This window comes from Onychostoma macrolepis, chromosome 03 (assembly GCF_012432095.1).
Source record: "Onychostoma macrolepis isolate SWU-2019 chromosome 03, ASM1243209v1, whole genome shotgun sequence".
Lineage (NCBI taxonomy): Eukaryota > Metazoa > Chordata > Actinopteri > Cypriniformes > Cyprinidae > Onychostoma > Onychostoma macrolepis.
This window is the reverse complement of record NC_081157.1, coordinates 27,158,884-27,173,135: the sequence shown is the minus strand read 5'-3', so window position 1 is coordinate 27,173,135 and position 14,252 is coordinate 27,158,884. Positions and strand designations below refer to the sequence as shown.

The 14,252-nt window shown below is 37.0% G+C and overlaps 1 protein-coding gene across 5 annotated transcripts in view; it reads left to right on the top strand.

Moving 5' to 3' along the window:
- Positions 1–14,252, top strand: part of LOC131537439 (dedicator of cytokinesis protein 7-like) — an 88,447-nt gene that overhangs the window by 27,168 nt on the left and 47,027 nt on the right. For 3 of the 5 annotated variants that reach the window (XM_058770851.1, XM_058770850.1, XM_058770847.1), the window contains exons 1-9: positions 218–368; positions 4,636–4,723; positions 8,958–9,133; positions 9,322–9,390; positions 10,537–10,660; positions 12,046–12,258; positions 12,618–12,703; positions 13,635–13,701; positions 13,815–13,964. In XM_058770851.1, coding sequence (XP_058626834.1) covers positions 319–368; positions 4,636–4,723; positions 8,958–9,133; positions 9,322–9,390; positions 10,537–10,660; positions 12,046–12,258; positions 12,618–12,703; positions 13,635–13,701; positions 13,815–13,964 — 1,023 coding nt within the window. In that variant the 5' untranslated portion in view covers positions 218–318. Of the gene's footprint in view, positions 1–217; positions 369–4,635; positions 4,724–8,957; positions 9,134–9,321; positions 9,391–10,536; positions 10,661–12,045; positions 12,259–12,617; positions 12,704–13,634; positions 13,702–13,814; positions 13,965–14,252 lie in introns of those variants that run through there. The other 2 variants (XM_058770849.1, XM_058770848.1) reach the window with 1 other exon arrangement.

Below are 14,252 nucleotides of genomic sequence, written 5' to 3'. Positions count from 1 at the left end.
ACACTTAAGTAGGAAAACAGATGGCTTGCGGTGTTCTCGGTAGTCTGCCGAGTTAGCATTATTGCTCTTTAAGTAGGAAAAACATTCATCACCTTGAATGATCTAGAAACGATAAACATCGCCGCAGATCCCCAAAGACAGAGACAGGTGAGTCATTGGAAACCGGTTTGGCGAGCTAAGCGCCATTCGCCCCCAGACCGTGAGGAGGCGCTATTATGCGCCAAAAACTGACACAAGGAAGCTTATGACTCAGTACCACAATAATATTACCAAAGTACAGGGAAACTGTAAGGAGATCTTCCTCCCTGTTTAGATGGGATGGCAACTTTACCCAGCGAACGGAGGGCTTTTGCGCATAAGATTAACAGGTAGGTGAACTTTACCGAGTGTTAAACGGTAGAGGAGTTGTGCATTAGTTGTCCCGCGCATCGGGAGTGACTCGATTGGGAGAGATAAAGAGATCCGCCACGAGTTACACAGGGATGAACCTTTTGTTCAGTTCAACTCACCGGGCGTCGCAACAGTGTGACACTGCAACTAAACTACTTCTGTTTAACACGTTTACCAGTTTAAGTACTTTGTAACGAATGCATGGTGTGTACTCGTCTTTAAATCTTAAATAATAAGACTTCGTGTGAGTGAAAAGAGGATGCATTGAGCGCCATGGAGTGTAATGTGATATGATAGTGATATCGGAACTGCACTCTTAACTATTCAAATAGATATATCACAGGAACGAGCTTAGGACTGGCTGTCCGTTTAAAAACATATTTAAGTCACAGCGCAACAAAACTAAAGAGTTGCCCCCCCCCCCCCAAAAAAAAAAGTTGAAACGGTTATAATCACTGGAAAAGTATAGTCAAAATTGCTCAGTTGTTCAGTAGAAACCCAATACATAGTTGCAAACAGTAATAATTGTGGGGGTTTTATCATTATGTGATCATTTTTAGGTAGTTAGGTATAAAGAGAGTGATATTTTTTTTCACCTGTAACATTTAATGTAACTAAACTCTGAAATCTGCAATTTTATGATGTAAATCTTTGTGTGTGTGTGTGTGTGTATATATATATATATGTATGTATGTTTGTATATGTATGTATGTGTGTGTATGTATTGTAAACGAATATGATATTAGAATCTGGGTAACCACTGTCATGTTTACATATTTTATGATGGCAGTCTCACATAATATATTAATATTAGGCTGTCATATAACATTATATATTAAATATAGTAGTTGTATCTGTTATGTGGCTTGTTTTACAGCTTCTGTCAAAGGGGCAAAATGAAATTAAAAATATCTAAACGTGGCTTTTCACTTCAGCTATAAAATGTTCATGTCAAATCTAGACAGTTTGATTTTGATGTTGATTGATCAGGTAGTGTTTTTCTTATTTGTTTTGCGCTTTTATATGAGTCTTGCATGCTCAACAAGAGTTGATGCTCCTCTTTAGTGGGAATCAACTCACTTTTTGCTGAGAAAGCATCTCTGGAACTTGCCTGGTGGGTTCACAGAAACTGAGTGTGTCTGGGATTGGTTAATTCACTTGTTTATTTATTTGTTTGGAGTGATATGGTAGTTTTTATTAATTCTCGTAACACTGATAATTTGATAAGGAGATTGAAATCACTCCAGCATGCCATGTTCAAAAGCATATGGGAAAGTGAAATCTAAGTCAGATCTTGGTATGTGGATGGAAGTAAACAAGCCTGCGGAGAGAGTCTTCAGGAGTGACCCCTTACAAATGCACTGTACTAAGATGGTAATACCATAATACTTCCATATAAACCATGGTTTTGTATGAGTACTATATTAATATACCACGTGGTCTGTACATGATACTGTTGATGCACAGTTTCGACCTTAAAGACATCATTTTTTTTCCCACCTGAAAGGCATGAAACCTGTGCATAGGATTGTGTTTCATGAGTTATTATCTTTCTCTGTCTTCACCTCTGTGAGAGCAGACTCATTGTTTCTTTGCAGGATGTAGGAAAGGGTGGTGTGCTCCATTCCGCCCATTGCTTTTAGAGCAGTCTAGTTTTCCTCTTTCCTTTTGAAGCAGGAAATAGGAAGCCACAGAGAGTTTGGCGGCATTCCTATAGCTCTGATTTTTGTCCTGCAGAAGTGTGCAACACTTAAAAGGTTACATATACACTGCCCGTCTATACTGAATGACCAGGTTATTCCATCAATGAATTTTTTCTTCCCTGATGGCACGGGCATATTCCAAGATGACAATGCCAGGATTCATCGGGCTCAAATTGTGAAAGAGTGGTTCAGGGAGCATGAGACATCATTTTCACACATGGATTGGCCACCCCAGAGTCAGACCTTAACCCCATTGAGAATCTTTGGGATGTTCTGGAGAAGACTTTGTGCAGCGGTCCGACTCTCCCATCATCGATGCAAGATCTTGGTGAAAAATTAATGCAACTCTGGACGGGAATAAATGTTGTGACATTGCAGAAGCTTATCGAAATGGTGCCATGGCGAATGCGTGCAGTAATCAAAGCTAAAGGCGGTCCAATGAAATATTAGAGTGTGTGACTGTTATTTTTTGGACAGGCAGTGTATGTATGCACGTAATTCTTTGCCGCACACTGTAAACCAAACAGCATACTGTTATTGTTTCAGCTCGGCCTGTTTGTCCGAACAGTTTTTTCCCTTAACAGTCACAGCTTTATAATCTCAGGAAATGGTTCGTCGGTGAAGTGGCTTGACCCCTGGGAGGGGGCCACATCCACACTTTGGACCACATCGAGCCTGCTTGAATGACGGGAGGGCCTGATGCTGTAGTTGGCAGAGTTTTGTTAGCAGAGCAAAGTCTGAATTTGTGCTTGGAGATCAAGAACGGCAGCAGTGGTTAGGGTTAGAAAATGTGGAAGTATTTGCCCAAGACTCACTCATCGCCACATTGCTAGGGTGTTGTTATTGGTTGCCAGGTTTTGCCGTGTTGTTGCTAAGATTTTTGCTATGCACTTGTTTGGGTGTTCTGGGTGGATGTGTTGGGATGCAGGATATATCAGTTATTGGCAGATATTAGAGCTTTTTAATTTATCGGTACGGTTCGATTAGGGCTGGACAATAATTCAATATCAATATGTATCACGATATAATTTTTTTCAATAACGGTGATATGATTTTTAAACACATTTCCAATACTGCGATATACATTACCAGTGTTTCCCATACATTGATTTATTTGTGGCATTTGAATTCGTTGAATAAACATGAGCGTTGCACGTTTCAAAATCAAAACGCGGTGCGGGTGATTTATATGAATGTATCACTGAAGGGAACCGACTGTCTTCAGAATAGTTTTGATGGCATTTTCATTTTAAATGATAAAGTAGCGTTCATGAACGAAGCTGCTTAGATTACAGCCGCTACTGAAGAAATCGCTAGTTCTACCGCTCTCAAAACGCCTCCTACTGACAGAGAATCAGATTGCATTTTCAATAATAAGCCCGTCTCCAGCAACATGTTTTTGTTGTTGCTAAAATTTTTTTGTTTTGTTTTGGTGGAGTGAGAGTTAATAAACTATAACTGTACAAAAGAATTAAAAATATATAATCTTCCTGCATACAGACCGTCAGACCTACACTATTTGTATACATGTACTTCCATACTAGTATGCAAAAAACAGTAACGAAAAAAGAGTAGAATGTCTGAATTCACAGTATTCATAAAATAGTAAAGTGCGAAAAGTATGATGATGGATCATCTACTATTTCCACTGAAGTGTGCATCTGATGGACACCTTACTATCCCATGAGGATAATAATAATACAATACAATAATACAACTATTGCTGGTAGGTCACATCACAGCTGACAGCATGACAAATATAGTAGGTTGGGATTAAATCTATACTATACACACATTTTTTAAGGGTCACAAAGTACCTACTCAGAGACTATGTGATTTCAGACAGCCATTGCATCATCTTTGTTTCTGTTTTATGATGGATGGCAACCAGTATTAAGGTTTAGGATTGTTGATTGATTGATTCTGCCGCTGGATTGTGTGTGGTATTAACATATCAATATTTAATTTTTTAAATATCAAGGTTAAATATACTGCTACACTCCTACTACAGTACATGCTAAAATTTGCCTTACATCCCCAACCCTAAAGTTTGAACTGTAGTAGTAGGGATACTTGCCTTAGCAAGCAGCAGTAATGATGGGGCGTGTGTGTTTTGAAGGGAACTGGAGCATCTGCAGCTGTGTGTGTGTATCTTTGTCTGTGAGAGCGAGACAGTTTGAGTTTGTTAGGGAGCAGCTGCAGGCTATCTCTGAGTGGATGAGGGGTTACTGGGTTATTGGGCTTTGTTGAGCATTAAAGCCTCTCATTTGCTTTTAGTTCCCAAATTGGCAGAGCTGTGGCGTCCTGCCTGCTTTCTGCCAGCAGCTCAGCATCTCTTCAAACGTTCTGAGTTTGACCGTCGCCATCTAAGCAGCTGCTGGCTCTGGCCACTATATCTGATATGAACCTGTCACGCTGTCTGTGTCTGATTCGTTGTGATCTTGATCATCTTTATGATATCTGGACATTGCATATGAGCTCCTGATGTGATTGTATGAAATGAAGTAAATATGATAAATGTCCCTTTCTGTGTCTCTCACAGGACAGTAGCGTCTGAGGTCAGGAAGCAGGTTTCCCGGGAATATGGCTCTCCGCAGCTGTCCAAAAAACGTGCTGGAGCTCATCAACCGGTTAGTGTGTACTTGTGTTTGTTCATGTATATTTCTGCTTGTCTGCACACAGTCTTGTGGGCTCCTGCCAGGTCTTGAGTAAGAATGAGGGCGTAATTTAATGCTTCGCCAAAATACTTGCTTTGACCAAAAAAAAAAAAGACTTACAGAGTTTAATCTGGTACTGTACTATACTATATTATATTCTATACTCTTCACATTAAGAAAAACAAAACGATTTAATTAATGGATATAAAGTGGTCCCAAAATGCATCTAGATATACTTTAAAATGTGTTTGCATAATATGCACTATATTCAAAAGTTTGGGGTCAATATGTTTCTTTTTTTTTAAATGCATTAAATTAGACTAAATTGTGCATTAAATAGAGTGGAGTAATGACGCTGAAAATTCAGTTTTGCATCACAGAAATAAATTAAAGCTATTTTAAATTGTAATAATGTTTTGCAGTATTAATGTTTTTACTGTAATTGTGATCAAATAAACAAGCTTTGGTGAGTATTAGAGACTTCCTTCTAAAAAGTAAAAAAAATAAAATACTTGCTGACCTCAAATGTTTAAACTGTAATATATCCAAGTGGCATCTATTTAAAGAAAAAAAAGCACAACACAAGTATACCTTTAAAGAAAAACATTCATATTTATTTAGGTTTCTAATCAAAATGAAAACAACTATTTGCACACTTTCTTGTTGTCAAAGTGGATCATGTTTATAGTTAATGTGACTCTCTCCACCTGTGGTTATACCTGTTTGGACACCTGTGTGAACTCGAGTAGAAATGACTTCACACAGTCACTGTAAATCACCTTGACACCAGTTGATCAAAAGTCAGTGAGTCAAAAATGGCTCTTAAAAGTCAGTTCTGAGAAAAGGATTTTTTCACAGTGTTTGCAAATGCCAGTTGGTTGGATGTTTTGTATCTAATTCAGTGACTTGATAATTCATGATAATTTTAAATGTGACAAGTGTCAAAATCACTTTTGGGACCTCTGTATATATGTGATTATACATAGGAGTGAAAAGGGGAAGTGGAAATGACCACAAGCCACAATCACTTCCCTTACTTTTCCCCTAACACAAGGTTATTTTGAAGTTTCCACCGTACGCTTTCTGTATAGGCAGTGTTGGGAAGGTTACTTTGGAAATGTAATGGGTTATAGATTACAAGTTACTGTATTTAAAATGTAATAAGTAGTGTAACTATTTCAATTATTAAAGTAATGTAACTGATTACATTTAATTACTTTTTGATTACTAAATTTTTAACAAATGTTTTCAAATGTTAATCATTTCAAACATTTAAAGCAGGCAGGGTTAACTTTACAGGACTCAACACTGGTTAGTGTCAGACTTTCAAAGTCCTTCTTCTCTTGGTGTCTCATATTTTAGAGCAGTCAATGCAATTTGGGAAAGAAATTAGTCAAATCTGTATGTGTGAGAAAATGTTAAGATGTAACCTCCTTTGTAATCATTAACATTTTCATAAGTAGCTGTAATTGAATTAAACATTTTGTTTCTCAGTAACTGTAACTAATTAATTACAGTTACATTCATTTTGGGTTACACTTTATTTTAAGGTGTCCATAATACAGAGTAATTACCTAATGTACTTAGTAGTAGCCGTTGTACTTACATGAAACAAAATGTACTTACTATGTAACTTAAGTTATAGAACAGCCTGTAATTACAATTTGTAATTATGTAGATGTAATAGGCAGCTACTGTTACACATATGTAACAGACTGAGTGTTAAACAGCTACTTGTGTAACCAAAAGATTGTTACATATGTGTTGAAGACTTTATACAACATAATTATAAATGTAAGTACACAGACATAAGCTACTTAAAATGGTGTATCAAGATTGTACTTAAGTGTACTTCATGTGTATCTATACTGTACACCTTATCCAGCAGCCCCTTAGTTTGATTTAACACACCAGTACACCGCTTAAATACATGTAATACCTTTCCACATTAAAATGACAGAATATAACACAGACATAAGCTACTTAAAATAAAGTGTATCAAATTTGTACTTAAGTCTACAAGTAGCTGTGTAACAGACTCCGTCTGTTACATATGTGTAACAGTAGCTGCCTATTACATCTACATAATTACAAATTGTAATTACAGGCTGTTCCATAACTTAAGTTACATAGTAAGTACATTTTGTTTTATGTAAGTACAACGGCTACTACTAAGTACATTAGGTAATTACTCTGTATTATGGACACCTTAAAATAAAGTGTTACCTTATTTTGTAATTAAGTTACATAATTATGTTACATGTAACTAGTTACTCCACAACACTGAGTGTTGGTAACTGTGAAAGTGTAACTTAATAAGCTACAAGTGTCTCATTTTGTAGAGTAGTTAAACTACTGTCAAGCATCCATATTGAAAAATTATTAGCTACACTACATGTTACAAACAACATGTAGATAACTGCTCTGAAACTATTTATGTGGATCATATTACACAGAATCAAATTTTAAAAAGAGTTAATTGTACTATGAAAACATACTGTAACTTAAACTCAAAACAAATGGCCTCAGTAAAAAAAAAAAAAAGGCCATTTGTTGAAACTAAGCTGATGAATGCTTTAATACAAAATAAAAAAATATAATTTTATTTATTGGTTGGAAAAATTAATTATTAAACAAATTTAATTATTGATTTTTCGATAGCAAATGTTTACTGTAAGTGATCATAACATAAAAAAATAATAAAAACATACATTTCCAAACAAAGGGGGTCAGTAATATATAAAAAAATGTATTAAGCAAGGATGCATTAAATTAATCGACTGACAGCCCTATTATAAAAGTCTGTACTAGTGCTGGGCAGTATACCGGTTCATACCGAATACCGGTGTTTATTTTTCTTATGATATGAATTTTTTAAATACCGCAATACCGGTGTTATTTAAATAACGTTCGGAACGCGACACTGTTTGAGAGGGGTCTCTTTTCACTGTTGTATTGTGGCGAGGACACAGCTGTATGTGTTACTAAGCGTGTTCTGATGCTGTATAACGTGATGACACAGAAGAACTCATCCATAATATCCACCGCGCGCTGCCATCAGCTCCGGCGTCTCACACACACGAGCGCGACTTTAGCACTATATTTAGCAACTTTCAAACCCTTTTAGCGGCTTTTTTCCATAGAATATACAAACTGACAAACCTAGCGACATTTTTGGATAAACCTTAGCTATGGTTCAGTTGGAAGATGTCTCCAGTGCTGCCCCGCGAGCGTGAGATCTGACTCCCGGAGCAGTGTCGCCTCTCTCTGCGTCTGTTCTGTGCAGCGAGCAGCAAAGAAGCACTGCATTCAGCTGGCCGTACCGCCGCAGACTCGTCAATAAATGAGTACAAAACAGCGTTTCCAAGCACATGCCGCTAACTTACTGTTTGGGATTATAAATATGGGCATAGTTCGTCTGTTAATATTATGCACTTTTTTTGTTTATTTTTTAGTTTGTTACTCAGATGCAGGCAGTGCGCTGCATGAGACAAAAAAGTAATAGTCAAAACCACCGCATAGCCGCTCTTTAGTGTAACTTTAGATGCATGTTGATTTTATCAGACGATGTCGCGATTATAAATAAGAGTGACTCCTGGTTAACGTATTAATGAGTCGTGTTTAGTCACTATTTAGTGTGGAATTTTTCTACAATATTCGCTCATCATGACAGTAAAATAGGGCATTCCAAGTCAATCTACTGCAGTTTTTCCTCTCTCAATCAGTAAACACCCGGTCATGCATGAAAAAAAGAAATACCGTCATATACCGTGAAACCGGTATAATTTTGAAAAATACCGTGATATAAATTTTTGGTCATACCTCCCAGCACTAGTCTGTACTGTCATTTTTGATCAATTGCGATTAATTATTATACACAGTACACACACATTTATTATGTGAACACAAACTTTTTTGTATGCGATTAATCGTTTGACAGCCTTATTTTATAATGTTACAAAAGATATATTTATCAAATAAATGCTGTTCTTCTGATCTTTCTATTCATCAGAGAATCCTGAAAGAAACATGTGATTGAGTTTGATCAAAATATTAAAGTAAACAAATCTTCAGATGATGAAGTGAATGGTATAGAAATTACACTAGTAAAAGTTAGTTTCATTTCTTAGACCCACAAGTATTCAATCATTTTGCCTTAACTTTTAATGTGAGTCTGGGTCCTGATGTGACGGTTGTACTCTTCTAGGTGCCTCTGACGGAGGTGGTGGAGCCAGTGGACTATGAGGACTACGTCAGCAGCCATCCGCCAGGAGCAGAGCCCGGACCCCTCCGACAGCTGCTGGAGTTCCCCAGCGATGACCTGGAGCTGCTGCTGCAGGAGAGAGAGTGTGCCACGATAGAGCCACCCGTCCCGGAGGAGGAGTGAGTCGCTCATCGCACACACAAACAAACAAACACATGCCACACTATAATGAACCTTGCCCTTCCTCACACCCTCACTGGTAATCAGCTAATCGCATCATCTTGCTTAAGCCATGCTGGGCTGCCTGTCAGTGCACTGAGGGTATCTGGGGGATGACGTTATTTCTTTTTGTGCTCACTGTTGATAGCTCACTGGACCCTAGAGTGAGGGATGCCCTGGGGGTCTACACCGACGACTGGCTCATCATCCAGAGGAAGTGAGTATTCTTCCTTCTACATGAGCTTTGACCAGAAAAATACACAAACGGTACCAGTCAAAAAATCTTTATTTAGTTAGTTGTTTTGTTTTTTTTATTTTAGGTTAATAGTAAAATCACCAGAATTGTGGAATTACACAAATGGGTGTATGGCGATTATTTGGTGACCAAAAATTGTTCAGGAAATCAAAACATCTTAGCTGCTCTTCCAGCTCTGCGCACTTTCTCTCAGTAAACATACTGAGGTGCATCCTGGGATGTTTTGTAAACAGTATTGAAAAAGTTTTCCATGTACACTACTGTTCAAACGTTTGGAGTCAGTAAGATTTTTTTATTTTTTTTATGTTTTTGAAACAAGTCTGTCATGCTTAAGGCTGCATCTATTTAGTCAAAAATACAACAAAAACAGCAATATTGTGAAATATTACTGCAATCTAAAATACCTAATTTCTATTCAAATATATTTTAAAATGTAATTTATTTCTGTGATGCAAAGCTGAATTTTCAAGATCACTACTCCAGTCATCAGTGTCACATGATCCTTCAGAAATCATTTTAACATGTAGTGCTTAATGTTATCAATTATTATTGGTGCTAAAGTATTAATAATTGTTCTTATTATTAGCGGTGTTGAAAACCGTTCTACTGCTTAATATTAGCACATTATACTTTTTTCATAATCTTTGATTATACAAAGTTCAGAAGAGCATGCATTTGAAATGAAATATTTTGTAACATTATAAAATATCTTTACTGTCACTTTTGATCAATTTTATTCATCCATGCTCAATAGAAATACAAATTTCTTTAAAAAATATATATATATATTATTGACCCAAACATTTGAACAGTAGTGTATGCTGGGTGCTTGTTGACTTTTTTTTCCTTCATTAGTCCATTTAGTCAAATTTAGTTTTGTGAAGAATTCAACAAATAGGAACAGTTTATGTCGTCTACAAAACTAATTTAAATAATGAAAGGGGTTTTGCTTAAAAGCCTTTAAACCAGAAGGTTTCAAGTTCCTAATAAACATCATTTGAGTGTGTCTGTGTGTGTTTATGCTTTGACTGGTTGTGTACAGCATGGATGCTTACTGGAGGACAAGTTGTTTAGAAAGTGGAAACATGCTGCTTTGTGGTCTCTCAGGTATCAGCGATACAGCACAACACAGATGCCTCATAACTCTGAGCGGCAGCGGGAGAAACAGAAAGGACTCGTCAAACAAACCTTTGAGCTGGATGAGGCTGCCATTGATCGGCAGAATGAGCAGGTAAAGCAGTAAATGTATGCAGTACGTAGAATCACACTAGTGCTTGGAGATGTGGTCTAATGGTGATACATTGAGACATTTTCCAATCACGTTCCCTATTTTTCTTCCAGTCATTTACTGTCATAGCTGTGACTATACATATAATTGAAAGTGGTAAAACAAATGCCTAAAATAATAATAAAAATCTTAACTGAACAAAGTCTCTCAACCTATTTTGTTTTAAGTAAATTAAAATAAATTGATACATATAAATAGATCAGTGATTGTTACAAAGTAATAATAATAAATGAAATCCCCAAGTAAGCAAAAAGTCTCAAACAATTTTATTTTATTTTTTTAATTATTTAATTAAATGGCAATTTTAGGCTTTGTAAAATAATAAATGGCTTTGTAATTGTTATGTTTTAGCCTATTTAAAATCAAAGTCTACATTTACAAAGTGACAAAAAGGAAATAAATAATAATAAAAAAGTCCTCAAGTGAGCAAAAAGTCTCAAACTAATTCATTTTTATTTTACAATTTATTTTATTACATTTATTATTTACTTAAATTCAATATTATAAATCAAACTTGAAATTGCATGGATAAATGATCACATGATCTTAAACTAATTAGTTTTATTCTTAAAATGAAAGGATGTTATAATTAAAATGAGAAAATACCTGTATTATGGTCTATGTGAAATGATGAATGGTTGTAAATACAATATTTTATTTTATTGTTTTGAATGTCAATAGGTTAAAGGGCTTGTTAAACCAAAAATGCTCGTGTTGTTCCAAACCTGTATGAATTTCTTTCTCCTACTGAACACAAAAGAAGCTTTTCTTCAATTTCTGGCAGTTATTTACTTCGTATTTTAGTTTAGTTTAGTTTAGTCTAGTCATACTAGAAGTCAATGGCTACCTGCAGCTGTTTGGTTACCAACATTCTTCAAAATATTTTCTTTTGTATTCCACTAAGAAAGAAACTCGGTAACACTTTATTTTAGGGTCTCTTAACTAGTTGCTTATTAGCATGCATATTACTAGAATATTAGCTATTTATTAGTAGTAATTAAGCACATATTAATGCCTTATTCTACATGACCTTATTCCACATCCCTAATCCTACCCAATACCTAAACTTAACAACTACCGCTCTAACTATTAATAAGCAGCAAATTATTAATTTATTGAGGGAAAAGTTGTAGTTAATAGTGAATAAGTGTTCCCTATTCTAAAGTGTTACCAGAAACTCATACAGGTTTGGAACGACTTGGTGGTGTTCATTTTTGGATGAACTATCCCTTCAAAGTAAGGAATTGGTTGCATAATTGGTTGGTTATTGTTATGGTCATTATAACTTTCAGAGGGGTTCTCCTAATGCAGAGTTTTGTCTGTGGCAGGATGACTCAAAGAGGCACTCGGTGTCGCTGGATGACACGCCGCGGGGGAGCTGGGCCTCCAGTATATTTGACCTGAAAAACTCCACTCCTGATGTGCTGCTGCCTTCTGTGCTGGAGCGCACGGCTGCAGAGGACATGGACCGTCGCAACGGCGAAAACCGCCAGCAGTGCCGCCACGCTGATCTGCTGGGACTGTACCCCGCGCCGGATGAGGTCTGAAATCATTACACACAGCGTGAGACAGAAAGTTCAGAACTATGTGCGAAAGAAAGTAGAAAAGGAAAGTAGAGTCTTGTGTGTAGGAGACGATGAGTAACACAACACTTTTATGTAGGAGAGCTGTCAAACGCTGAAGTTCAAAAGCAGAGACGTCTCTCTGATGATCCATCTGCGATTTTGTTTGATCTTGTCAGACATCTTCTTTGTCTTTCCTCCGTCTCTTGCTCCTCCGCATCGTCGCTGCTCATCCTCTCGCTTTATGTCTGTGTACACATTGTTTCTGATGACTGAGCAAACGTTGCCATGGTGCTGACTGAGTCGTAGTCATGATGACGGTTCTTTGTGTTTGACAGGACGAGGCCGTCGAGAGGTGCGCCATCCCAGAGGTGCCCAAAGAGCACAGCGGCCAGAGGATCATGGTCAAGTGTTTGTCGCTCAAGTAAGGCTCTCAACCTCCCCATTCAATCATGCAGTCATTCAGTTATTACAGGCGGAAATAAAAAATGAGTTTGCAGAATGAGGAAAAGTAAAACTACAAAAATACAGAGAAAATTACTTTTTATGTTTCAATCAGAAGCTGTTTCCATTCGAAAGTTACAAATTAAACTTATGTGCAAAATTGGAATGGCGCATGAAACATGGTGAATAAAGCACCGTTTCCATCCAGCGAGTTGAAGAGAACAAAATTGTCACTTCCTGATTAACTTGCGCTAAATATCACAAAGAAAAATTATATTTGCTGCAGTAGGAGAAGGCACTGTATATAATAATATTTGTATACAATAAATTACGAGCTTCAGAGCGCGCAGACGAAACGCGGTTGAAGCACTTTGAAGAGACTTTGCGCAAGCATTTTAGAATGACAAAACTAGAATTTCAGATGCCGTGCAATGAGATCGGTCCATTGGTTGGTCTGGTTTTATGCTGTCCCATTGCGAAGTCACATTGATGCGATTCGGTAAAACTGTTTCCATCATAATTTATGCGCATGTTTTCTTACCAGATAAGAAATTTTTTCGACTTAGTTGAACGTGTTATGTGCATTTTTAGAACTTGTGCGCATCTTTGCGTTTCCATCCAGTGTGTTATTTGTTGTTGTTGTTTTTTTATGCAACATCCTAAAAGGCACATGAAAATTGGTGGATGGAAACATAGCTAGTGTTGGATGGCTTCATTTAATTTATTTCTTCGGCCTGACAAAAAATAACTTCCTTGTCACTGTTAATCGCTGTCAGTGTGAACGGCCCTTTATTCTTCAGTTGGTGACTGTATTGATTGATTGTGATGTAACACACCTTCTGGTTACACATCCACCCTGAACAGTTAAGCCAGCTGCTGTATGATCTGACTTGCTGTGGTTGCTCTTCTAGATTTGAGATTGAAATCGAGCCAATATTTGGATCACTGGCTTTGTATGATGTCAGAGAAAAGAGAAAGGTATGACTATGTGTTCTTAACCTTGAAATGCTTAGTTACTGAAAAGTTTGTGAGTTCCTGTAAATGAGATCATGATCATTCATATGCCATTTCTCTTTCACATCCACACTCAGATTTCAGAGGATTTTCACTTTGACCTGAACTCAGATCAGATGAAGAGCTTGCTCCGACCCCACAGTCCACACGTAGCCATTTCCACACTGGCACGATCCGTGATCTTCTCCATCACGTACCCGTCTCCGGACATCTTCCTAGTCATTAAGGTATGACCAGCAGGGGGCGCAGTGCCACATGTCCTTTAGAGGGTACAGAAGGTCAGAGTAGGACAAGAGTAACTCTAGGTCATAGCAATGAGGGTTTTTTTTATAGATTTTTCTTGCTGTGCCAACATTTTTTTTCATTGGCCTTACCACAAAAATATGTATATTTTATGGCACAACTGTATTTGACAATGAATTTTAAAGCTTATCAAGACGTTTTACAGGAGTCATGACTTAAAGAGAGGATTCAAACCACACAAGCAATATTAATGACTGAAAAAGAAGAAAATG